The sequence below is a fragment of the Eulemur rufifrons genome, chromosome 14 (genome assembly GCF_041146395.1).
Source record: "Eulemur rufifrons isolate Redbay chromosome 14, OSU_ERuf_1, whole genome shotgun sequence".
NCBI lineage: Eukaryota > Metazoa > Chordata > Mammalia > Primates > Lemuridae > Eulemur > Eulemur rufifrons.
The window spans coordinates 17,122,387-17,146,523 of NC_090996.1; the positions used below are offsets into that span (position 1 = coordinate 17,122,387).

The window sequence follows — 24,137 nt, forward strand, 5'->3', positions numbered from 1 at the left end:
CCAGAGTGCTAGGATTACAGACGTGAGCCACCGCGTCCGGCCTATTCATTTATTTAACAAACATTTATTAAGCATTTACTTTATGTCAGCAGTGTTCTAAGTGCTGGAGATTTAGCAATGAATGAGGCTTACACAGTGTTCTAGTGAGGGAGACAGACGGTAACCTGGATAAAGAAAGTGAAACACGCAGTTGGTAGCAGCAGGTGCAAAGCACAGGTGGGGCAGAGAGGCTGTCCCTGCCCCAGAGGGTGACGTGTGCATGGAGGCTGGAGGAAGGGAGGGAGTGAGCTCAGAGACAACTTGGAGGAGTGTTCCTGGCAGAGGGAGTAGCAGGTGCACAGGTGGGGGGGGTGTTTTGGGTGTTGGAGGACCAGAGAACCAGTGGGATGGCGGGGCTATAGGGGGAGCTGTGTGGAGCTTTTGGGGGCAGATCACGCAGGGCCTCATTGGCCAACAAAGAGGCTTCCATTTTAGTTCATACTGGGGCCATCAGAGGCTCCAGTGAGCAGAGGGATGTGCTGCGTCTACTTTTTATGTGGCCAATGTGCGTGTGGGTTGATTATACCTACACGCCTCCTCTTCTTTGTTCATCCTCCCTGCATCTCCAGGTTTCCCAGTCACTTTCTTTCTGCTCTAAGTGTTTTCCTGAGAGCAGGCCTGTCAGTGAGGGCTTCCCAGTCTGAGGGATAGTTTCACTGGGTATAGAATTCAAGGTTGACAGTTACTATATTCGTGGTGGTGCCTGAAGATATTTGTCCTGTCTTGCAACTGCCGTTCTTTCTGTTGAGAAGTCGGCTGTCAGATCTGTGATGCCTTTTTGAGGGCAATGTCTTTTTTTTCTGGCCACATTTTAGATTTTTCTCTGTCTTGAGTTCTTTTGGTCTACCACGATGTGCCTGTTTATCCTGCGTGGGTGTGTGTGCACTTTTTGCATCTGTGGGCTGATGTCTGTTATTAGTTTAGGAAAATTCTTAATCATTATCTCTTCAAACATTGCTTCTGCCACATTCTCTCCTCTCCATCTGGTACTCTAGTTCCACATAAATTGGAGCTTTTTACCATTTACCATGTGCTCTTCTGCTATATTTTCTTTCCTTCTGTATCTTTGTACTTCACTTTAGATATTTTCTCGTGACTTATTTTCCAGGTTGTTAATTTCCTCCCCTGTGTTTCTAATCTGCTGCTAAACCCATTTGCTGAGCTCTTTGTTCCAATTTTATTATGTTTTTTGATTCTAGAATTTCCATTTGGCTTTAAAAAATTTCTTTTCAGTTCTGTGCCAACATTCTCAATCTTGTCTTTTATTTCTTTAAACATATTAAGCATAATTATTTTAAAGTCTATGTCCTATAATTCCATTATCTGGGTCCCCCAAGGAGGGGGTCTATTTATATTGTTTATTGTTTCTCTTAAATGTTGTTTACATGATCTTGTCTCTTTGTACGTGAGTTATTTTTGATTGAATGCCCAACATTGCATATGAAAAATTATAGAGAAAATTTAAAGCTTTGGATGATATATTTCTTTTGAGGGAATTTATAATTGCTTTGGGAAAATCGCTAGCCTAGGGTGCTGGAATCCTGACCAACCCAATCCAATTAGGAACTAAGCCAATGTTAAGCTGGGATTCAGTCCCTGTGAGGGCTGGCTTAATCCCAGCTGCTGCTTCTGGGGTCTACATAAAATCTTTGGGGCCCAAACACAAAATCTGGAGGATTTACTAGGATTTCGATTCTTAGATAGGCCTTAAACTCAAGTTTCTGTCTTCTCTACCTTTGTAAATCTATTGAAATCTCTGCTCAGATGCTCAGCTACTTAGCTGATTATTCTAGACACTTTTGGGGGTTCCAGATGCTGTGTTCACCTCTTTGGGTTTCTGTCTTCTCCTGGAAATTGGATTTGCAATTCTTCACTGCTGTGCTAGCTCTCTGACAGCTTCTAAAAGATATTTTTAATATTTCATCAAAGTTTTCTAGTTGATCTCACCAAAAAGATCAATGTAAACAAGTTAGTCTGCCATTACTGGGAGTAAAAACCTGATTTATGCTTTAATAAAATCTCTAATTGCAAGAACAGCCATTGCAATATTCTAAATGAGAGATGATGGTGGCTTGGATCATGATGGTAATAAATAATATACCTAAAATTTTATTTTTAAGATATCATCTATTGAGTTTGGACAATGCTAAATGATCCCACCTCCTCTCTCCATCTTCCCAGTATAATTGTGTCACTATTCTTAATTCTTCCATAGTTTCCCTTCCAAAATTCTAAATTTTAAATAATATGCTATCCCATTAATTTAGTTTCATTAACTATGAGCTGCATTATTTGATTCCACACTTTTAAAGATAAAGATCTTAGCATGCCTACCCTGTTTAGCTTTCTTCTTCACAATTGTACTACCCTTTTGTTATCTGAACTTGTCATCTTGCATTGTCCATATCGATGACACAATGATGTCTTTTATGCTTTCTCTATGAGTTGATTCTAAAAATTGAAAATTAATGATCAAGGATCTTGGAAAAATACTTTTTTATAACTACAAACACAAATGACAGTTTATCTGGGTATAGAGGCATAGGTTGAAGGTAATTTTCCTTCGGAATATTGAAGGCTTCTGGTGTCCAGGGTTTCTATTGAGAAGTCAGTCATTCTGGTTGTCACTTTTGTAGATGACCTGACTTTTCTCTATGGAAGCTTCTAGGAAATTCTTATCCCTGGAAATTTTACAGTATAAAATATCTTTGTTCACTAGACTGAAAATTCTGAGGGCCCTGTCAGCTAAGAGATTCATGTTCTTCAGTTTAGGGAAATATTCTTTTATTCCTGACAAGTTTCTCTTTTGTTTTGTCTTCTGGAACTCCTGCTAATCAGGTATTGAACCTCCTGGATTGTTTTTGGTATATATATATTTTTTACATGTTCTCTCTCTTTGTCTTTTATCTTTTCTTAGATATTTTCGTGATTTACCTTTCTACTGTTATATATATTATGTTTATATTTACATGTTATGTCTAATATAAATTATATTTATATTAAATGGAAATTAAATATGTATATAATTAACTTCAGTTTTCTTTTTCAAGGAAGCTTTCCATTTTTATTATATCTTATTAATGTATAATGGATGAAATATTTTCAAATCTCTGTGAGCACAAAAAAAAAAATATATATATATATATAAAATATTTTTTGAAGTTGTCTTCTCTTTCCTGAATTGTTATTTCCTCCAGGGTCATTTTTTTCCTTTTTGTTTATCCTGATCTATATTTTCATATTGAATATTTTCCTCAATGTCAAGTAACCTTTGTTTCCATTTAAGAATTAGTTTTGTTTAGATACTTGTTTAAAAAGCTCACCTTAAAAATGGAGACAATCAGGGAAGTTCCAACACTGACTGGGCATTTGATGATATTAGGAAATTAATATTAATTTTTTAGGATGATGTCTCAGTCTGTTTTGTGTTGCTATAGGAGAATACCCAAAGCTGGGTGATTTATACAGAAGGAGGTTTATGTAGCTTACAGTTGTGCAGGCTGGGACGTGTCAGAAGCAGGGCGCTGGCACCTGTGCAGCCTCTGGCGAGGTGTCACCTGCTTCCTCCTGCAGCAGGAAGTAAAGGGGCAGGGCGTGTGCAGAGATTACATGGTGGAAGAGGAAGCTGGAGAGAGAACCCGAGGAGGCCAGACTTTAATGGCCCAGACTCTTGGGAACTAATCCATTCCTGGGAAAGCAAGAAGGAGAACTCACCCCCCATTGTGGGCATCAACCTACTCCCGCGGGGTCTGCTCCCAAGACCCGGACACCTCCGCCAGGCCCCACCTCCCAACATTGAGACTCAAATTTCAATGTGAGTTTTGGGTGGGACAAATCATGTCCAAACCATAGCAGGTGATAACGGGTACTGTGGTTGCGTTTGTTAAAATTTGTGTTTTAGAGATGCATACTGAAGTCTTTAAAATGGAACGATGTAGTATCTGAGCTTTGCTTCAATCCCGTGTGTGTATCAGAGGGCAGAAGTGAGACGAAATAGGATCAGCCTGTTTTGATAATTGCTGAGATTGAGTGATGGGCATTTGGTGACTTACATCATTCTCTCCGGTTTTGTACAGGTGTCAAAATGTCCGTAATAAATGGTAAGATAAGGCGCAGCAACAGGAAGCTCACCTGAGGCTCCTGTGCTTTGGGGACTCTGGACTTCTGTGCTCAAGGGTCTCTTTCTGGGTGGTTCTCCTCACCTCTGTGCTCTGCCCTGTGAGGTTCTGGAGGGCAGGTTGTGTCCCTCCGGGATCCGGGGGAACCTATTTCTGCACACTCTAGGCTGCGGCTTACTTTGCCTGTCAAATTCCATGTTTCAATTCGTTGTCTGTTTTCCAGAAATCTTTTGAAATCTCTGATGGCATTTCTCCCATTCTCTTCATTGTTGTAGATTTATATGTGCATATATTTTAATTTTACTATCATTTTAGAGGTCTCCGGAGGGAGAAGAGAAAATGTGTACCATCCATCTGCCATCTCTTTTTGGGAAGTTCCATAAAGATATATTTAAACAACCGCATAAGATTGCACTGAACAATCCCAGAGTACTTATCGACTTCCTGGTTGGGCATTTGGGGTTTGTGAGAACCAGCTGGTGCATTCAGGGGGGGCACAGTGAGGGACGGGCAGGTCCCCGGGAAGACTGTGCCCGGCGCTCTGATTCACAGGCTGCCACGCTGAGTTGGGGGCGAGCGGGTAGGGTTGTTTGCTCATCAAGCTGTGCCTCCTTGGGGAGTGGGCGTCCCGGCTGGCACATGCGTGTTGGGCAGGGCATCAGTGTGACTGCGGCTGCTGCCCACTGCCCGCTGCCTTGATGGTGCCGGCTGGGCCTGCTCTGACCTGTTCAGAGCCTTCACGCCTGTCTGCCATTCACAGGATGGGTGTCAGCTGGCGTTTGGCAGCGACTCCTACCCCATAGCCTCAATTTTAACAGGGCCGGAAGGTTCTTGGAGCAGGAGGAGTATTACAAACAGCCAAGTCAGCAGGAAGTCAGGGTGTACCCTGGGGCCTCAAATGCCTCCCTAGCCTCCTCTCCCTCAGTGTGAGCTGGTGGTCACCTCCCCCACCTGGATGGTACACCTGGATGGGTGACTTTAAGTGGCCAATATTTAGGAATCATTGGGTTAAAAATTTGGAAAAAGCCTGTAGTCCTGGCTACTTGGGAGGCTGAGGCAGGAGGATCGCTTGAGCCCAGGAGTTGGAGGCCAGCCTGAGCATCACAGTGAAACCCCACCCCGTCTCTACAAAAAATTAACGCATTAGCTGGGTGTGCTGGCTCATGCCCAGGAGTTCAAGGCTGCAGTGAGCTATGATTTCAACACTGCACTCCAGCCTGGGTGACAGAGTGAGACCCTGTCTATAAAAAAAAAAATTGGAACAAGCAAGCAGTTTGCTTAAGAGGATAGTTTTTGAAAGTCGAGGCAAGAGGTACACCGTTACAGGACTGGTGCCACCCCAGCCTTGGTGTTTGCATCTGGCAGAGCCTCTGGACCCCCAGAACATCTGTGCACCTGGAGGAGTGCACCCCACAGCCACCATCTCAGCCTTGTCACAGGTGGGCATGGTTAGGGTCTTGGGGCCATCAGAAGGCATTGGTGGGGAGACACCCGAGTTGGCCCCAAATCCCTCCTGATCTCCTGGTCTGCAAGGCAGGATTGCAGAGCCCTGGCGGCCGGCCCGACTCCACCTGCTGCTGCCCAGTGTGGGCGCCTGCAACGTGGCTAAAAAAGTGTGTGGAGACTTGCATTTAAAGGATATGAGGTTGCCAAGTGCTTTTCTTTCTCAGTGCCCCAAATTAGGTCACTTTTTAAGGAAAGGGAATGCCATGTCCCAGCCCATTGCATCTGGGGAAAGCGTGTAACAGAGTAGAATGCTGGGAGCCTTGGGCACGAGGGGGCTGCAGATACAGCATGGGGGGGTGATGCTGTGAAGGGCGGGTCCAGAGAACTGGAAGGAAACTGGGAGTGAGCAGGAGGGAGGATGAGAGAGGGGTCCCAGAGGTCAGGCTGGGGTGGCTCACATGCCCGGACGTGTCTGTGGGGCTTACACCTGCCCAGAGTCCAGGCTCGGGGTGAGCGGCTGCGTCGGCTGGCGCCTCTCTGGTGGTCCAGCGGGGAGGGTGCTCATGCCCCGAGGGCAGGGCAGGGCTTGTGGTTCGGTGGCAAGCGCTGGACAGACCTGCATGACCCTGAGCAGGAACTCGGCCTCTAATCCACGGGCTGTAGGGGCTCCGGCCTCATCAGTGGCCCTGCTGTGGTTTTCCTAACCTGAGGGGCTTGTGATGACAGAAATTTATTTTCTCACACTTCTGGAGGCCGGAATCCAACATTCAGGTGTGGACAGGGACGTACTCCCTCCGGAGGCTCCCTCCTGCCTCTTCCAGTGCCTGGTGGCTTTGGGCATCCCTTGGCTTGTGGCCGCATCCCTCTAGTCTCTGCCTGTCTTCACGTGGCTTCTCCCCTGTGTCTGTGTCTCCTGTCTCTTATAAGGACACTTGTTGGGTTTAGGGTCCTCCTATTTCCAGACGCTCTCACCTCAAGATCCTTAGCGTAATTATATCTGCAAAGACCCTTCTTCTGGGTAAGGTGCCATTCACAGGCTCTGGGGATTAGGAAAAGGACTCATTTGGGGTGGCACCATCCAATCCCTGCACCTGGCTCAGGGTCACAGCCGCCCGAGGCTTAGTCCCCATGCTGAGAGCAGGGGCTGCAGCTGGGTTGGGCATGTAGCTCACTTGTCCGCTAAACATGGGGGTCGCCTGGGGCAGGCCCTGGGGTGCAGTAGGGGACACGGGCAGCCATAGGAGTGACAAAGAAGTTGGCTGTGTGGTTTGTTGGAAGGCGCACAGAGCTGAGGAGAAAAACAGGATGGGGGAAGGGCTGAGGGTGCCTGGGCAGGTGTGTGAGTGTCTTGCAGCTGCCATTGGAAGTCGCCCTAAACCGGGGGACCTAAAGCAGCAGGACTCGTTCTCTCATGGTTCTGGAGGCCGGAAGTGTGAGGCCACATCATTTTGCTTAAAATCTCAGTTTCCAAGAACCTATCAAAGTTAAGTGAGGACTTACTGTATTAGCTTTATTTTCCTTGGTGTTTTTTTTTTTTTTTTTTTTGAAGATAAGAAATAAGCTTTTATGACAAAAAGTAAAATGTCAATAATGGTGCCTAGAGTGTGACCTGCAGCCACTATTTGTAGAATGAATACATGAGCGAAGAAATATTAATTTGTTTTGGGGGGGCGGTGGCTCTCTTGATTTTCTTTGTTCTGTAGATGCTCTGTGGGAAAATGTCCCCGCTCCCATTTGAATTGCAGAGTCCCCTCTGGGGCCTTTAAAAAAATATCTTCTTTGTATTTAGGAGAGCATGACCCCTAGGGAGAGCATGACCTAGAAGTCATTTACACTGTAGTGTGAATTAGATTGGCTTTTGGTTCCCCCAGGATTCTGGGAGGCTTGAAAGAAGAATGTCTTTGGTGGAGTGGGAGGGCAATGCTTTGGAAGATGGGGAAGCGGCCTGAAAGGCTAGGTCAGTGGGAATCAAAGCGTTCGGGTTTTTGAGGCCCTGGGTCCTTTGGTGGAAAGAGAAGCGTGGGAGGAGGTGGAGGGGTGGGTGGAGACTAAGGACACGCTGTCCCCGCCTGGTGTTTCTTTCTACCAGGGCGACTTCTGGGTAAAACCGAGTGTAACTGTTTGTTGCATGAATTGATTCAGGAAATGACAGGTGTCCAAGCAGCGTCCTGTGGGGGTGGCCGCTCACGGGTAGGTGGTCAGAGGCCTCGCCCTAAGCACGTCGGGGCACGGGAGCATCTCCACCCCACTGGTCCTTCTCCCTCTAGCAACCCAGGGGTGGCGAGGTTGCTTCTGGGGGCACAGGAGAGTGGAGAGCTGGTGGGGCAGGGCAGGGAGACTCACTTCTCACGTACAGCCCTTGGTGCTTTTGGAATTTTGTACCTGCTGCCTGTATAAATGATTTTCAAAGAGCAATTAAATAATGAAAAAAAGAGAGAAGAAAGCAAGAGCTTTGTTTCCCTGTTATGTACCCACCAGATAGTTCCTGAATGTCCACCATGAGCCGGGCACTGGCTACGGGATCAGCAGGGCTCCCAATGGGGTGCATGGGCTGGTAGGGCTCAGTGGCTCAATGGTGGCCCCAGACTCCGCAGGGTTGAGAACAGGCCCCCAGACCCAGAGGTGCATCTCAGCATGTGAATGAACAGACGGTAGTTGGGGTGAGGGTGCTGTTGCCAGCAGGACTGTCCAGCTGGGGGGAGGTGCACTTGGGGATGCCCTTGAAGAAGGGGCCAGAACCTGGCCTGGGGCAGGTCTGAGTGCCCGGAGCCCAGGGAGCTGCAGGGGTGGGGTGGGAGGCAGGGCTGACCAGGTGGTGCCTGAGGTGGGGGAAAGAATCCAGGAGTGTCAGAGGGGAGCCATGGAAGGTGCTTGAGGGAGGGAAGGGCTCAGACAGGGTGATCATGGGTGTCAGCTGGCATTTGGCAGAGACTCCTACCCCATAGCCTCAATGTTAACAGGCCCGGAAAGTTCTTGGAGCAGGGGGCGCTTGGGCCCCTTGCCTGGTCCACGAGAGTCCTGAAGACCTCATTTCCCAGCTGCTGTGCCGAGGGGTGGGGGAGATCTGCCCTGACAGCCACTTTCTTACTTTCCTTCCCTGTTTTCTTCTCCTGCACAGGAAGAACACAGACAGATTTTGGCCCTGCAGAAGTCAAGCTCACAGTCCGACTCCCACGATGACGAGGTTTCGCCCACGCCTCCGAACCCCGTGGTGAAGGCCCGCCGCCGGCGCGGGGGCGTGAGTGCCGAGGTGTACACGGAGGAGGATGCCGTCTCCTACGTCAGGAAGGTGAGGCCCGAGGCCACTGCCCGGCCCTCAGTGCGTGGCTGTCACCCACGAGGGACTAGACTCATCATTGTCTTTGCTACACGAACGGAGCACGTATTTGTGGGAGGGGCTTTGTGGGGAGTCTCTGCCATCCCACAGCCGCCTTAGGGTTTCTAACAGGCTCAGGAGGTGGAAGGGACTCTCCAGGGGTGTGGGATGTCGGCCGGGAGCTGTGTGGCTCCGGTTCCCCTGCAGCTCTCTGGGCTCTTCCCATGAAGGCATTTGTCCCAGGAGACCAGGGCCCCACCCTCACGACCTCATCTAAACCAGGTCCCCTCTGCGCGGCCTGTCTCTAAGTAGCAGCACGTTGGTGGGTTCCACACGTGGGTTTTGGGGGAACGCAGTTCAGTCCATAGTACTGTCTTGGCCACTTTACGTGTGCGGTTCCGTGGGGTGAAGCATGTTCACATTGCTGTGCCGCCGTCACCACCATCTGTCCACGGGCTTCCCACCTTGCAGAACGGAAGCTGCACACCCGTGAAGCGGGCTCTCTGTTCCCTGCCCTGGTATTTAGCATGTTTATAATCAGACTAGTGAAACCCGTTGGGGCACTTCGCCTCTGCGGTCTTCCTCCCAAACCCAGAGCCCCAGTCTGACCACGAGGAGAACCTCAGACACACCCGGGGAGGGACAGCCTGCGGGAGTCCCCGACCAGTGCTCCCTGCAGCAGCCAAGGCCCCCCCATGCGAGGGACGGCTGAGGGGCTGTCAGACCAGCGGGGACGAGGGAGACGTGCTGACTGGTACCCGGATGGGACCCTGGGGCAGAGAAAGGGCATTTGGGTCGGGCTAAGGAAATGTGAATGGCATGTGGGTTCCGCTGCCAGCCACGTGGCGTCTTCAGCCCCTCCGTGGTGACAAAAGGAGAGCAATGTAGGACGTTCCCACGAGGGAGCCTGCAGGGTGAGCGGGTACTGTCTTTGCAACTTCTCTGTAAATAGAAACAAAACGCTTATTTTATAAAAATCTGTTAGAACTAGAACAGACCCAGCACTGTCCCTCAAAGGGACGTCTCCACAAAGGGCCCTCTGGCCTAGAGCGCCGCAGTCGCCGCCCGCTGGACACGGGCTCCCTGGGCAACCTGAGCTCCACGGGGTCACACTGTGGCCCAAATACCCTCCCTCCGTGTCTTCGTTTTCAGGGAGGCGTCCTGGCATCTGCGATGCTCATAATTTGAGGCTCAAGCGCATTTCATTCACTCAGTGATTTGACACATTGGCCCAAAGCTGCCACAAGGCAGGTCCTGAACCGTCCGCGGTGAGAGAGGTTCGGGACGGTGTATTGGGTCTTGCTCACGCTCCTGGTCACAGCGGCCCAAGCCCCTACCAAGGCCCAACCCCGTCTCTCCTCTTCCCACCCTGCATGGGTGAACATTGCCCAGAGTGTTTAGTGCATCTGTGGTTATCAAATTTTTAAACTAATATTTTTTACCTTAAAAAAAAAAAAAAAGCCAGCAAAACAAATCAATAACAGACAGTCATCCAAGGCACTGCACATCTTCTGGGCTCTTCTAGGAGGCTCCGAAGCCCGGCAGAGCCAGTCGACACAGACTCCAAATTCTAGACGGTACCTAAGTTCCCTCTCAGGCCACTCCAGGTTATTCACCTTTTATTTATTTAAAAAAATTGTGGTGAATGGAATAATTTCAGCTTTAAAGAAGGAAATCCTGTCATTTTTGACAGTGTGGATGAACCTGCAGGACACTTGCTCAGTGAAACCCGCCGGGCACAGAAAGACGGACACCGCGTGATCACACTTAATGGTAGAATCTGAAAACGCTGAACTCACAGAAGAGGAGAGTGGAATGGTGTCTGCCAGGGTGGAGCCGGGGACAGGGAGGGACCGAGAGATGCCGGTCACAGGGCACGAGTGTCAGAGACAGGAGGACTAAGTTTTGAGACCTGTTACGTGGCAGGGTCTACACAGTCAATAACGACGCGGTGTGTGCCATTATGCAGAGTATGGGGATGCAGACCAGCTATGCAGTGTGGTCTCATGGGGTTATAATACAGGGTTTTTACTGTGCCTCTGTTTGCTTACATTTGTGTAGATGCATAAATACTCACCTAGTGTTACAGCTGCTCACAGCATGCAGCACAGTAACATGCTGTACCAGGGTGTAGCCTGGGAGCAGCGGGCTAGACCACACGGCCGGGGCGTGCAGCGGGCTATGCTATCTGGGTTCGTGTAAGTCACTCTGTGATGTTTGCACAACAATGAAATCGCTTAGCAACACATTTCTCAGGACATAACCCTGTCTTTAAGCGACGCATGACTGTATTTCAAAATAACGAAGGTAGTAAATTTCAAATGCCTCACTATAAAATGATAGGTAAGGTGCAGATATGTTAATTAGCTTGATTTAATCATGCCACATCGTATCCATATAGCAAAACATCACATTGTACCCCATGGATGTATACGATTATGATTTGTCACAAGAATAATATTAATGTAAAAATTGGGGTGAACACACACAACATAAACCTTCTAGTTGTGTTTTGACCATTCCCTGGTAACAGCACCAGGTTGAGGCTGGAGCCTGAAGAGTCTGATTTCAAGCCATGTCACAGCATCTTGGGGTCAGGCAGGTGCCTGGGGACGTGGGCTCGGTGCTGGCCCCACTTTGCACCCTCTGGGGTGCTCCTGGCCTGACCTCTCTGCCTTCCCTGCAGGTGATTCCCAAGGACTATAAGACCATGACTGCGCTGGCCAAAGCCATCTCCAAGAACGTGCTCTTCGCTCACCTTGATGACAACGAGAGAAGGTAGCTGCCCAGGCCGAGGGAGGCTTTGCGGGTTCACTGAGTCATGGGCCATGAATCATGGGGGTGCCCACGGGAGAAGCGTGTCACAGCTTTGTGGAAACGTGGCTCACAGAGCAGGGGTGGCTTCCAGAAATACTGTGCTGTGTGCAACTGGTCCCGCTCAAGGGAGGGGTCCCCTGCCAAACCTTTTAGACAGACTCGTGGGTCTGACTGCTGTGGGCTTGGTGTTCCAGCATCTTCCCACACGCAGGGACTTGCCCACTCTCACTGAGTACGGCAGACAGGGCCCAGACACACAGTCCCCATTGCTCCTGCCTATCCTGGGGGCACGGAGCCTGCATCAAAGGGGGTGGGTGCCGTGGTCTGAAGAGTCTCAGCGAGTGGATGGACAGAGCCCAGGGTGACTCCAGGGAGTGGGCCTGGGGCTTGTGAAGGGCTCAAAGTCTCTTGTGGGAATGTTGATCATATAAATAATTGGAAAAATTAGAAAATTTTGATAAGACAAAAATAAAAAATGTCCCCTGTCATCTGCCTCCTAGAAATAACCCTTGGGAATATTTTGGGGCAGTCCGTAGGGATTGACTTTTGCACATGTTCTAACTCTGTATCTTCACAGAGTGGAGTCTCAGTCTACGTGCCGTTTTGTCACAGTCAGGCCGTGCTGAGCGTCCGTCTTTGTCAGTGCAGATGTGTCGTGGTTTGTCCCGTTGGTTTCTGCAGAGTTGCTGTGATCTGGCTGCTTCGGTGCTAGGGCTGTGCATTCTCTGTCCTAAACGTTCACGGCCGTCCTTGCATGCTCACCTTTGAGAACTCGTCCATTTCTTTCTTTAAGATAAATTTCTTGGTATGGATCAAAGGGTGTAGAGTATTTAAAAAATTCTCTCATTTAAAAAATTTTTTTTTTAGCAAATTATAACTCTCCATTAGATTAATTGAGCACATTTTGATCCCAGTCCTACATAAAATCCAAAGACCTGCAAATATACAAAACCGAAGGAGAGGCCGGGCGCGGTGGCTCACGCCTGTAATCCTAGCACTCTGGGAGGCCGAGGTGGGCGGATCATTTGAGCTCAGGAGTTCGAGACCAGCCTGAGCAAGAGCGAGACCCCATCTCTACTAAAAATAGAAAGAAATTATATGGACAGCTAAAAATATATATATAGAAAAAATTAGCCGGGCATGGTGGCGCATGCCTGTAGTTCCACTACTCGGGAGGCTGAGACAAGAGGATCCCTTGAGCCCAGGAGTTTGAGGTTGCTGTGAGCTAGGCTGACGCCACAGCACTCACTCTAGCCTGGGCAACAGAGTGAGAGACTCTGTTTCAAAAAAAAAAAAAAAAAAAAAACCGAAGGAGAAAGTGTCTTTATCTAGCTGCACAGGCTACTGCAGGCAGGATCTGGGTGACGTGTCCCAGCGGGGCACATAAACGTGCTGTCATGTGCACACTGCGTTCCCAACAGTGGGTCCTGGAAGTTCTTCTGTATGAGCAGAAATTTCATTGGTGTAGGGTGTTCCGTTGTGAGGATGAATCAGAGTTTGATAACCCCTCCGCCCGCCAGGGTCATGTAGGAGGTTTCTAATTTCTCACGTTACAATGTTTCCACAAGTAGTAAAGCTCAGTTTGCGGAGGAGCGGTTCCCAGCAGTGGCGCTGGTGCTGGTGCCCGTGTCCAATACGTCTGCTGGGCTCTCACCCAGGAAGGCTGGCGGGGGCAGCCCAGAGGCGTTGCATGCAGTGGCCTTGGTTCCTGACCACTCATGTCTGCATAGAAAATCCCCACTTCATACAGAGCATGAGGCCAGTTCAGGCCGAACTCTCTGGGTCAAGGGTGCCCAGTGAACATGTGCTTCTCCCCTGGTGGAGCAGCTGCTGGAGTAGCTGGGCGTGGCTGGAGCAGCTGTGAGCCTGGCTGTGCTCGAGCATCCCTGCTGGGTCTGTGGCTTCCAGGACCCCGGGCTGGTGTGGCCCATGAGATGCTCACCCTGCAGAGGCACTTGGGTGGGACCGAGGCACGTGGGTTCTATCCGGGCAAGCCGGCAGCCCACGCTCCCAGCTTCCCTCTCACACCCACACGCGCTGAAGAATCCGAGTGTGCTTCGTGTGCTGTGTGTGTGTGGCATTTCTCATCCTGGAGCCTGCCTTTCCTTACAGCTGGGGCGACTTTCCCCAGTGTCTGAAGATACTGGGCATTATTATTTTATTTTACATTCAAGGAAAAATGGTGTCATTTCTCTGATTACTTGTAAGGCTCTTCATAAGTTTCTGAGCAAGGCAGTGGCCTGAAATATTTTGCTCAGGGAGAAGGATTTGGGCTCAGAATTAAAATATACTTTTCAGCCAGGTCCACCCCAAACAGGACACCAGTGGTTAGCACCCATCCTGTCCAGGTGCTAGCACAGGGCGGTAGGCCCCCCAGAGATGCCCACGACCTAATCCTGGGGACCCGGATGTGTCACCTTGTATGCACAGAAGGACTTTGCAGATGTGATTAGGGTGAGGATCTTGAAGTGGGCGGTGACCCTGGATTTCCCAGGAGGGCCCTAAATGCCACCACATGTCTCCTTCTAAGGGGGAGGCAGAAGGAGGTTTGAACAGACAGAAGAGGAAGAGGCCGTGTGACCACAAAGGCAGAGACCAGAGTGATAGGCCACTGGCCAAGGAACCCGGCAGCCACCAGAAGGCAGAAGAGATGGGCAGTGACCTTCCCCTAGAGCCCTTGGGGAGCACAGCCCTGCCCACACCCCACTTACACCTGCTAATGCTGTTTCTGGGCTTCTGGGCTCAGGAACCATTGAGAGAATAAGCTGCTATTGTTTTAAGCCCTGCTGCGCCCGGTCACAGCAGCCCGGGGATAGCAGGCGTCCACCTGGTGTCCCTGCAGAGAGGCAATGCTCAGTCACCAGGTGGAACCAGGTGACTGGAGAGTTGTGTCCAGTTTAACTTGAACTTAAACATCAATTTGCAATGTAATCAAATGGGTGGTGCATTCACATGGTACTAGGGGACCAGAGTGAAAGAGCCGTCTGCAGTCACCTCTGGACCTCCACTTCTCTGGGCTGTGCCCCCGGGCACCTCCACAGCCCCCTTCTGCAGACAGACCCTCCCTGCCTGCAGGCAGGGGCCACACTGACCAGCTGCCCATTCTTAATGCAGTTTCAAGTCCTCAGGGAAGGGCAGTGACTGACTGGGCCTGGATCCAGGTGGGCCCAGCCAACTCACTCTTGTGCCAACTAGAAGGACAAAGCGCCGAGGTGTGTGGCTCGATTTCAGCGGTGCCCAACGTGCATGACTCCAGGTGTTGTGTCCTGGCCCATCATCTGTGCCAGGAGGCAGCCACAAACCAAGGCACCTTGGATATGGGGGAGTTCTGGGTGGGGCTAGTCGTGAGCCCACAAGTCAGCTACTCTGCCTGGAGGACTGATTTCTGTGCTCTGGGCCTCAGTTTCCCTATCTGCCCCAGCAGGAGGCTGGCCTGTGCTCATCCACTCCAGGAGGGCTGCAGACTTGGGACTCTGGTACAGGGGGCACATTATTATTTTTATTTATGGCAAGAGTGATGTTGATCCAAAGTTAACTTCTTTTCCTTGCTCAAATAGTCCCATGTGCAAGAACAGTGCAGTGGATTGAGCACAACTTTGAGCCTGAATTCAAATGCAATGCAACAGAATTCAAGACAAGTGCTAATGGAGCATTGGCTGTGCCAGGTTCCTGCCCGCATGTGGCCGGCTTTGTAGGGGAGGAGCCTGCCAACCCCTAAGTAAACACATAAATATTTGGAGAGTGTGCCCTGGAGGAAATCGAGAGAGACCTGTATGTCATAAAATGGGGTGACTTTGCTCACGGTGGGCAGAAAGGTGACATTTTTGGTGAGACTAATGATGGCAGCAGCAAGGCCCCTCCAGGCCGGAGCGCGGCGGGGCAGAGGCCCAGTGCAGGAGAGGGTTTGGTGAGCTCCGGACAGCGGCGGCTTCATTCACTTCAGCAAGGACCGTGTGCACTGGCTGTGTACGGGGCGCTGGGGTTACAGGGAACAGAACTTTGCTTGGAGTGTGGCCAGAGAACTGGAAACCTCAGAATTATCTGGGATTCAAACATCTGTCTTCAAATTTCCAAGGGTTCTGGTTCTTCTTTGTTTTTTTTAATTTTTAAAATTTATTTTATTTTATTAAAAACTTTTTTTTCCATTTTTGGGGTATCTGAAGATCTTGTGACTCTTTGGATCTCTCCGTCTGGCTGGTTCCCCTTGAAGCGGGCACAGTGGGAGGCAAAGCTCGGGACCCAGGAGTGTCCCGAGGTTTTCCCGCTGGAGGCTCCTCACCCACAACCCCGCCCACCGGACGTCTGGCTCCGTTCGGCTGTTTGACAGGGCTGGGGGTTGCTGAGAGCGGGGCATCAGGGCACCCCGGGTCAGGGGGGGCAAGGATGTGCTGCAGCAACAGCAGCTCTGGCGTCCGGTGGCTCGTGCTGAGCCCCTGCCATGGTGTCCCTTGCAGCACACGCGGTGTGCAGCAGCTTGGAGGCCCAGGCCACCCAGCTCATGGGTGTGGCTGTCTCAACACGGGGCCTCCACGTTCACGGAGGCTGGGGCTGGTCACTGCCTCAGCCCAGAAGTGTCGCGTGTCACATGAGCTTTGGCTGGGACCTGTCGCCCGGTCTGGCTGGGTGGCAAGGACACTGGCAGGAGTCGTTTCCCGGGCACTGCAGGAAGAATGTGAAATGGGATTTTGTGAACTCCAGGCGCTGTCTCATTCCCGACATCTCTCATCCCTCCCCAAGTGCAGCGTTTCCTACAAACCCCTGCAGAGTGACACACAGCCCTGCCTCCACAGCCTCTCTCTGTTTCCATTGCGGCAGATACATATCACATACAACTCACCACTTTAACCATTTAAAGTGTACAGTTCATTGGCATTTATTATATTCACAATGTCATGCGACCGTCACCACTATCTATTCCAAAATTTTTCATCACCCCAAACAGAAACCCCGCACCTATTAAGCAGTCACTCCCCATGTCCCTCAGGAAGCCCCTGAGAACCCCCAACCTGCTTTCTGTATCTCTGGGTTCACCTATTCTAGGCATTTCACGTAAGTGGAATCACACAGCGCATGACCTTTTGTGATGGGCCTCTTTCACCGAGTTTGTTTCCAAGGCTCATCCGTGTTGTAGCGTGTGCCAGCGCTTTGCTCCCTTTTTAAGGCTGAGTAATACTCCACGCGCGGCTACACTGCATTTGTGCATGACCATCTGTCGATGCACACGTGGGCTGTTCCCACTTTGCAGTTGCTGTGCCTGTGGGTGCACAAACGTCCTGTGTTCTAGGTCGGTGCCTGTGAGTGTTATTGCTGGGTCACATATGCCACCACGTTTAACTTTTTGAGGAACCACAGACTCGGCTTCTGTTTAGCCTGACTGCACCTGGGGCTCCCTTCTGCGCAGAGGCTCAGTCCCCCCAGGCCCCTCGGGGCAGCCGCGTCTCAGCCGGGCTCCCCAAATCCCTCACAGCTCCCAGGCTCCAGGCAGTCTTGATAAAGCTCTTGCTTTAGGTTGACCAGGCCCCCGAGTGTGAGCAGATCCAGATGCTGTCTCTGGGCCATCGCTGCCGTGCGTCCAGGAAGAACCTGCGCTGGGTCCTGTGCCCTCCCGAGCACGAGAACCACGGCTCCCTCTGCTCTGACCTCTCGGGACCCGAGAGCGAGGTGGACAGAAGTGAAGGAAGCAGATGGTTGGATGAAAAACTCCGCTGTGTGAGTTTGGCTTGAAAAGGAAGCTTCCACACCGGGCATGTGTGTCTGTTCCAGGTCTTTTGTTTTGAGCGTAGGAAACTCAGTTTCCATGTTGAAACCCTGTTGGGCTCCTGGTTCTGGCTACAGGCGCTAAAGAACCGGTTCCAGAGGGAGCAGGCAGGGGAGGGAGGCATTGTCTCTTGACCTTTCGCGTGATGTGTCCCTGTGCGGCATCCAGATACTTCGCTTTTTCCAGTTTACTAGAAGCTGGGCTTAACAGCTTTGTCTCGGCTCGGCTGTGGTTTGGCGAGTGCAGCAAAATTCCTTCCAAGTGTGCAGGGCGTCTGGCACACCCCTGGCTTTGCGGCTGCCTGCCGTTCCCTCTGCTTCCCCGCGTGGGTAGAAGAAAGTAGAATATTCCTTTGCAAATAAAGCCACTTGTGGGATGAGCACACCTTTTTACCTAATGACCCCTCCTTCTATTAATAAATTCAGCTTAGAGACAACCTATTGTCCCGGGCTAGTTGATTTTGCTCTTGTCTTCCTCAGTTGTGCTAGAGATACTTAAGCTTGGGAAAGGGTGACTATTATGTTTAAACCCTTTTATTTAAAAGAAGATAATGCCATATGGTTGTGGTCCACCTTTTCCTCTAGGATGGCAGTATTTCTAGTTGGCCTGTATTGAAGGTTTTCTCTGAGCCTTCGCGCAGTATCATGTGAGGTGTGTAATGCTAACTTTGACGCCTCAGTTTCCTGGCCTGCCCTGCCCAGGCCGCAGGACGCATCAGAGCAGAGCCAGGGTTCTGACCAGAGTCCCTGGAGCTCCCCTGCCTGTGTCCTCTGCCCCGGCCCTGCCCTGCCTGAGTGGGGAAGGAACGTTGAGAGTGGGTGCCCCCTCGTCAGTGTGTGGGGACCCTGGTGTCCTGGGCAAACTGCTGCTACAGGGAGCTGGCCCTGGCCTGGTGGGTGTTGGGGTGAGCGAGGACCAGGAGAACCCTGAACACAGGGTCAGGCTGGAGACACACACGTGCCCGCACACACTCACACAGTCTCGCTCACTCGGATACCACCAGATTTAAGGTGCATTAAATCTTTTGGAGGGAGAGGGTTATGCTGTGTCATTTACAAGTTGTGTAATAACATTCTTGGGCCTCAGTTTCCTTAAGTGTCAAATGAGGGTAAAAAACCTACTTGGAGGGTTGCTGTGAGAATGTAATGTGGTGATGTCTGTGTGTCTCTTATTGTCACCACCACCACCATCATCACCACCACCACCATCATCATCACCTCCACCATCATCATCATCACCATCATAACCACCACCAACACCATCACCACCATCACCATCATCCTCATCACCACCATCACCATCATCCTCATCACCTTCACCATCATCTTCATCATCACCACCATCACCACCATCATAGCATCATCACTGTCATCTTTCTGTGGCCCTTTGGCTGCATGGCTGTGTGCTCCCCCAGGAGACTTTTCTGTGGACGGTGCTTTGCCCTGGGGGTGGCCCAGCCATCTAGTGAGGCCCCACTGCTCCTCAGTGCTCAGTCTGAGGAAGAGGCTGGTGTGGCCCTAAGACCACCCCATGATGTTATTCTCTGCTCCCCTCTGGGGCTGAGTTAGCAAACAGGCTTCTCTGGGCCTCCGGCACCCACAGTTGGCAGGAAGGTCCCTGGAGGCTGTCTTGTCCCCCACCTCAGTGCACAGAGGGGAGCTCAGAGGCCCAACAGGGCGAGGGTTGTGGCCCCTCACTCCAGTCCACGCAGCAAGTGTCCACACTGGGGCTGGATCAGGGTGTCCCTGTCCCCTGGGATACTCCTGCATGGTCCCTCTGCAGAGGGCCCCGGGGTGGTGGTGGGGTGCAGCCTCCTTTCGTGGTGTCAGCTGCCAGGACAAAGCAGATTCCAGAGTCTTCCTGCTGGGCCAGAGACCTGGGCATTCTCAGCAGGTGCCCCAGGAGGACCGGAGACCTGGGCTGTGCTGGATGATCAGCTGCCCCAGGGTGTGTCCCGGCCCAGGGGAGGTGGAAGCCCTCGGGTTCCATCGGCCCCTCCCAGCCTGCCCTGATTAGGGCGCCTGAAGGGGAGCATCGCGAGCTCCGGGAGCCTAGAAGCGTGGTAATTAGGAGGCTCCGTGTGTTTGTGGTGCGCGTTGGGCCCTTGGCTGGGGCCTCATTACCGGAGCCGCCAGACATGCGGCGGGCGAGGGCACCTCACCCTGGGGCGGCCTTCCTGGCAGCGCCGCCTCTCTCTGCAGCTCTAATTAACACACCGGCCTCTGGCCTGCGCGCACACCGCTGGCCCGCGCAGCCGTCTCCTGTTATCTGTCGTTGTTTCTCTTCCTCCCACCCGCGTATCTTTGCAGTCTGTTTTTCCACAAATTGGCTCCGATCCTCAGGTGATGGAAAAAACATGCCCGTCTGCCGAATTCGCAGGCAGCTGAAGGGAACTGTCTCCCTGCTCCTCTGAGCCTCCCAGCACCCCCTCCCTTCTGGCTTGGGCTTTGGGACTTTCTGCTTCCCTTTTGGGCAACGTTAGAAAACAAAATTAGCATTTTGGAAAATGCACCTCATTTGAAGAGATGCTTAATGGCTTGAACATGAGAAGCATTTGATTCCATTTTGCACAAAGCCAGGCTTGATCTGGGCAGAGTCGGCCTGAGGTTAGCGCATCACTGGCCGCATGAACTCAGCAGGCTTCAGAAGCCCGAATTCAACGGGAGCTGAAATCCGGGGCTTTGAAGCTTGCATCAAATGACATGTGCTGTGGCCGGTCCCTGGGCCACTGGCCCCGTGTCTGGTCTCTTTGGAGCTTCCCAACAGCCCCACAGGGCAGCTGAGCCGCAGAGCGGTTAAGCAAGCTGCCCACGGCCGCCCAACCAGGGGCGGGAGAAGCCGGGATTTGAACCCGCTGGGACGTGGCTGCTCTGGGCTGACCTGCCCACCACGAAAGCCTGTGCGACTCATTAACCTTCCAGGGAAGGGTGACAACCTTTTTTTTTAAGAGAACAGTATTTTTCCATGTGCCCAGAATTTTCCAGCTAATAAAAACTCCTGTGGCCTGGGTCTGGGTGGGGCAGTTCCAGCTCTCTGCGGAGTCTGTCTGAGAGGGTCTCCAGGGCTGGCGTTGTCTGAGCACAAGGACTAATGACAGTGCGGCCTCCTGCCGCGTCCCATTCCCAGGACGTGGGAGGGCAGAGCCTTGGGCTTCAGCTGGTGATCTGATGGCCTTTGTGGGTCTTGCCTGTGGCCTTGGTTGTTTGGTGCCATGATATTTTGAAACTTTTGGAATCGATGGTGTGCGGTCCCCTGTGTGCCACAGCCCGCACCCCCAGCCAGTTCGCCTTGTTCTGTCACTGATGAGCCCTGCAGACATGTGAGCTGAGGTGCTGGTGGTGTCCTACTTCCATCCCTTGCTGTGTGCCTGGACCCCGAGGCCCGGAGAAGGTTCCGGGAGGCCCAGCTGCCCTGCTGCTCAGGGGTAGGGAGTGAGGCCATTCTTCAGGAGGGAGGGTGCCCTGGGGCAGAGGCTGAGCCCATCCAGGCCTGAGTGGATGCGCGATGCTGTCAGCCCCGAGCCCCAGGTGAGGAATCTGACTCAGAGAGCTGAAGCCACCTGGCCCGGGGCAGCTTGGAGGCCAGGTATGAGCCCTGGTCTGACCCCAGGGTTGTGCCTGTGTGTGTGGCATCAGGACTCTGGCACCCTCTCCTGACTGTAAGGCCAGTATTTAAACCGTGAATTGTCCTACCTGGGATATGGGTGGTCGCACGGCTGCATGGGACGCCGCAGCTCCGAGAAGTGACCATTGCTCCCTCGGTGGGATGCAGGCGGCAGAGCCAGGGAGCTCCCAGCCACCCCTTCAGGGGGTAGAATTTTCAGGCGAGGAAGAGGGGAGGCCTTCTCAGTGGAGGCACCATGTGGGCCACGCACAGAGGCTGGAACAGGCGCTGGGATGAGCCGAGGGTGGTCAATGGAGCGTGCGGAGGCTGGAGCGGATGGTGGTCGGGGCCTCAGGGCTGGGGCTGGTGCAGCGGAAGCTACTGTTTTTGTGAATAAGGAAAAGTACCAGGAAGAAATCAGAGCCACCTCCTGTCAACAGTTCCTGGAGCATTCTTCCTGGGTGACGTCTCCCGGCAGCCTTGTTGCATGGCTACCATGGTTCAGAGGCCTGCGTGCTGGGCTTGCGGGCTCAAGGGCTGGGCTTCCACTGACCCGGCAGGTGCTTGGTGCTGGTGGCCCAAACCTGTGCTCCCTGCCACACACACACTGTGAGCTCACGGCAGACACCTAACCAAGTCCTGGGCCTGCATCTCCCATAGCCACCACCTGGGTGCCAGGCGCTGCAGCCTCACCCAGAGAATGGCCACGAGATCTGGCCTGGCCACCCCCTTCCTAAACTTTCTGATGCTTTGAAACAGCCTGAGACTGATAGCATTGACATGGTTGTCAGTTTGGGGGAAAAAGTTAAGCTGAATTTATATCCTTAAACCAAATAGACAACCATGCCAATGCTATCAGTAAGTCAGTCTGAAATGCTTCCTTTGAAAAACTAAGTTCCCGTATGTTTCAGGGTCTCTTTCAGGACTTTCCTGTGCAGTGAACAGTCTTCTATTTCTTCTTCAGTCCTCAAAGTTCATCCATGTTGGAGCAGGCCTGTCGATGTGGGGGCCAGGGGACCCGGGGTGGTCGAGGAGGCAGCCGGCTCACAGACGGGCCCTGGCGAGCTGCCATGGATGGATGGGGGTGGGCTGGTGGCCCAGAGGGAGACTGATGGGAAAAGACCCCAGGCCTGGGGGACTCGGGTCCCACAGCTGGGAGGAACCTCCCCCGTCACTGCACAAGGAAGCCATCTGGGAAGGGGTCATTTCCCCCAAAGACTCCAAGTCAGGGCCTTGGTGGCCCCAGCACAACACCCTGGTCAGGTAGTATCTTTGCTGCTTTGCTTTCCAGACTTTGAATTCCATGAACCATTTTTTTTTTTTAATTTGGACAATTAACACAGAATGGCCAATTTTTTATTTTGGCAAATAAGAATGCTAAAAATAGCTACCCTCTACTTTCACCATCATGTCACGAAGAGAGGACACCAGAGACCGAAAACGTGGACAGAGCCTGGCTCAGAGATGCTGTGACGTGAGCATCCAGCCGTCCTGAGCCCACCCCAGTGCTTGTTCCTCCACGTGCCCACACACCAGCGAGCCCGTGGGGGCAGGAGCGATGCCTGTGTCGCCATGGAAACCCTGCTGAGGTGCCGGACGCAGTTGTCCAAATCCACACTGCAGGTCCCTCCATGTGGAGACCCCATCCAGGGCTGTCCTGCACTGGCAGAGGCCAGCGTCTGCGGATCGTGTCATTCTGATAATCTTTGGGCAGCTCTACAAAGACCCCAGAGTAATTGTGGGGCGTAGGTTACTACTAGGGAACTTAGTATTCGCCTAGTGTCATGAAACCAGTTTGGTGATTCTTTCTTAGCTTAAAATGGCTGTAAGATGTACTTTTTAAAAATAATTTTATTGTGGACAATTCAAAAGTATATGAAAGAAGAGAGACTCATGTGTGAGCCGCCAGCCCCAGCCACGTCAGGCACCTTCCGTGGGCCTCACCCTTCTTCCCCGCCACGTCCTCCCGGCCTCAGCTGTCAGATAGTTTCAGCTGTGAGTATTTCAGCGTAGGATGCTCTTTTTAATCCATTTTCTTATCTTCGTGATCACACCCTTTCAATGCGCAAGTTTAGGGTAGCGCATTTGCCATTCATGAGTTCACACGGAGCTGCTGCCCACGGTTCGGTGTTTCTGAAACGGGCGCTGCCTTTTGGGGTTGGGTTCCTCTCTGCATCGGTCAGGAGCTGCTTCAGAGGCAGGCCCCTGTCCTAGCCTCTTGGCTGCAGGCTCGGGTGAGAATTACACACAGACACGTCCCTCATGAGGAGGTAGAGGCTGTAAGAAGAGATGAAAGACCCTCCCAAGCCCAGACAATAACTTTCTTCTTGTATTCCAACCCCAGTGCTGCAGTCCAGCCTTTCCTGCTTTACATCTTGTGAGGTGACAGCTGGCTCATGCTTGTCCTTCAAAAAAAGCAACAGTTGCTAAGAGTCCGGCAAACAAAGATGTGCTTTGACTCCCAGGAACAGCTGTGTGAGGGACATACCGTGTCCATCCGTCAGCTGCTAAATCCAAATATTCAGACCGCCTGAAATGGGCTCCTTAACCCTTTGGTGCCTCTGGGTACTTCTTCCTCTCCACCCCTCATAACTTCATATTTTCTAATGGTAAGAAAATGTTTTCCTACTTCTTGACTGGAGACACAGAGTCCTCTGCTTTAATTGATGCTAAATCTGAGTTATTGAGGGAGAGGAGATCAGCATGAGTCATTTATTTGTTCATTCTTGCATCCATCCATCCATCCATCCTTCCATTTATCCATTCATCCATCATCCATCTGTCTATCCATCCATTCATCCATCCATCTATCCATTCATCTATCCACCCATCCATCTATTCATTCATCCATCCATTTGTCCATCCGTCCATCCATTTACCCATCCATCCATTCATCCATCCATCCATCTGCCCATCCATCCATCCATCCATTTATCCATCCATTCATCCACCCATCCATCCCTTCATTCATCCATCCATCCACCCATTTATCCATCCATTCATCCACCCATCCATCCCTTCATTCATCCATCCATCCATT

General features: G+C 51.6%; 1 protein-coding gene across 1 annotated transcript in view; it reads left to right on the forward strand.

The window, feature by feature from the left end:
- The window catches only part of PRKAR1B (protein kinase cAMP-dependent type I regulatory subunit beta), a 121,150-nt gene that overhangs the window by 13,304 nt on the left and 83,709 nt on the right, over positions 1–24,137 (forward strand). Inside the window, exons 2-3 of the mRNA XM_069485868.1 lie at positions 8,722–8,892; positions 11,606–11,697. Of these exons, the coding sequence (XP_069341969.1) occupies positions 8,722–8,892; positions 11,606–11,697 (263 nt within the window). The remainder of the gene's footprint in view (positions 1–8,721; positions 8,893–11,605; positions 11,698–24,137) is intronic.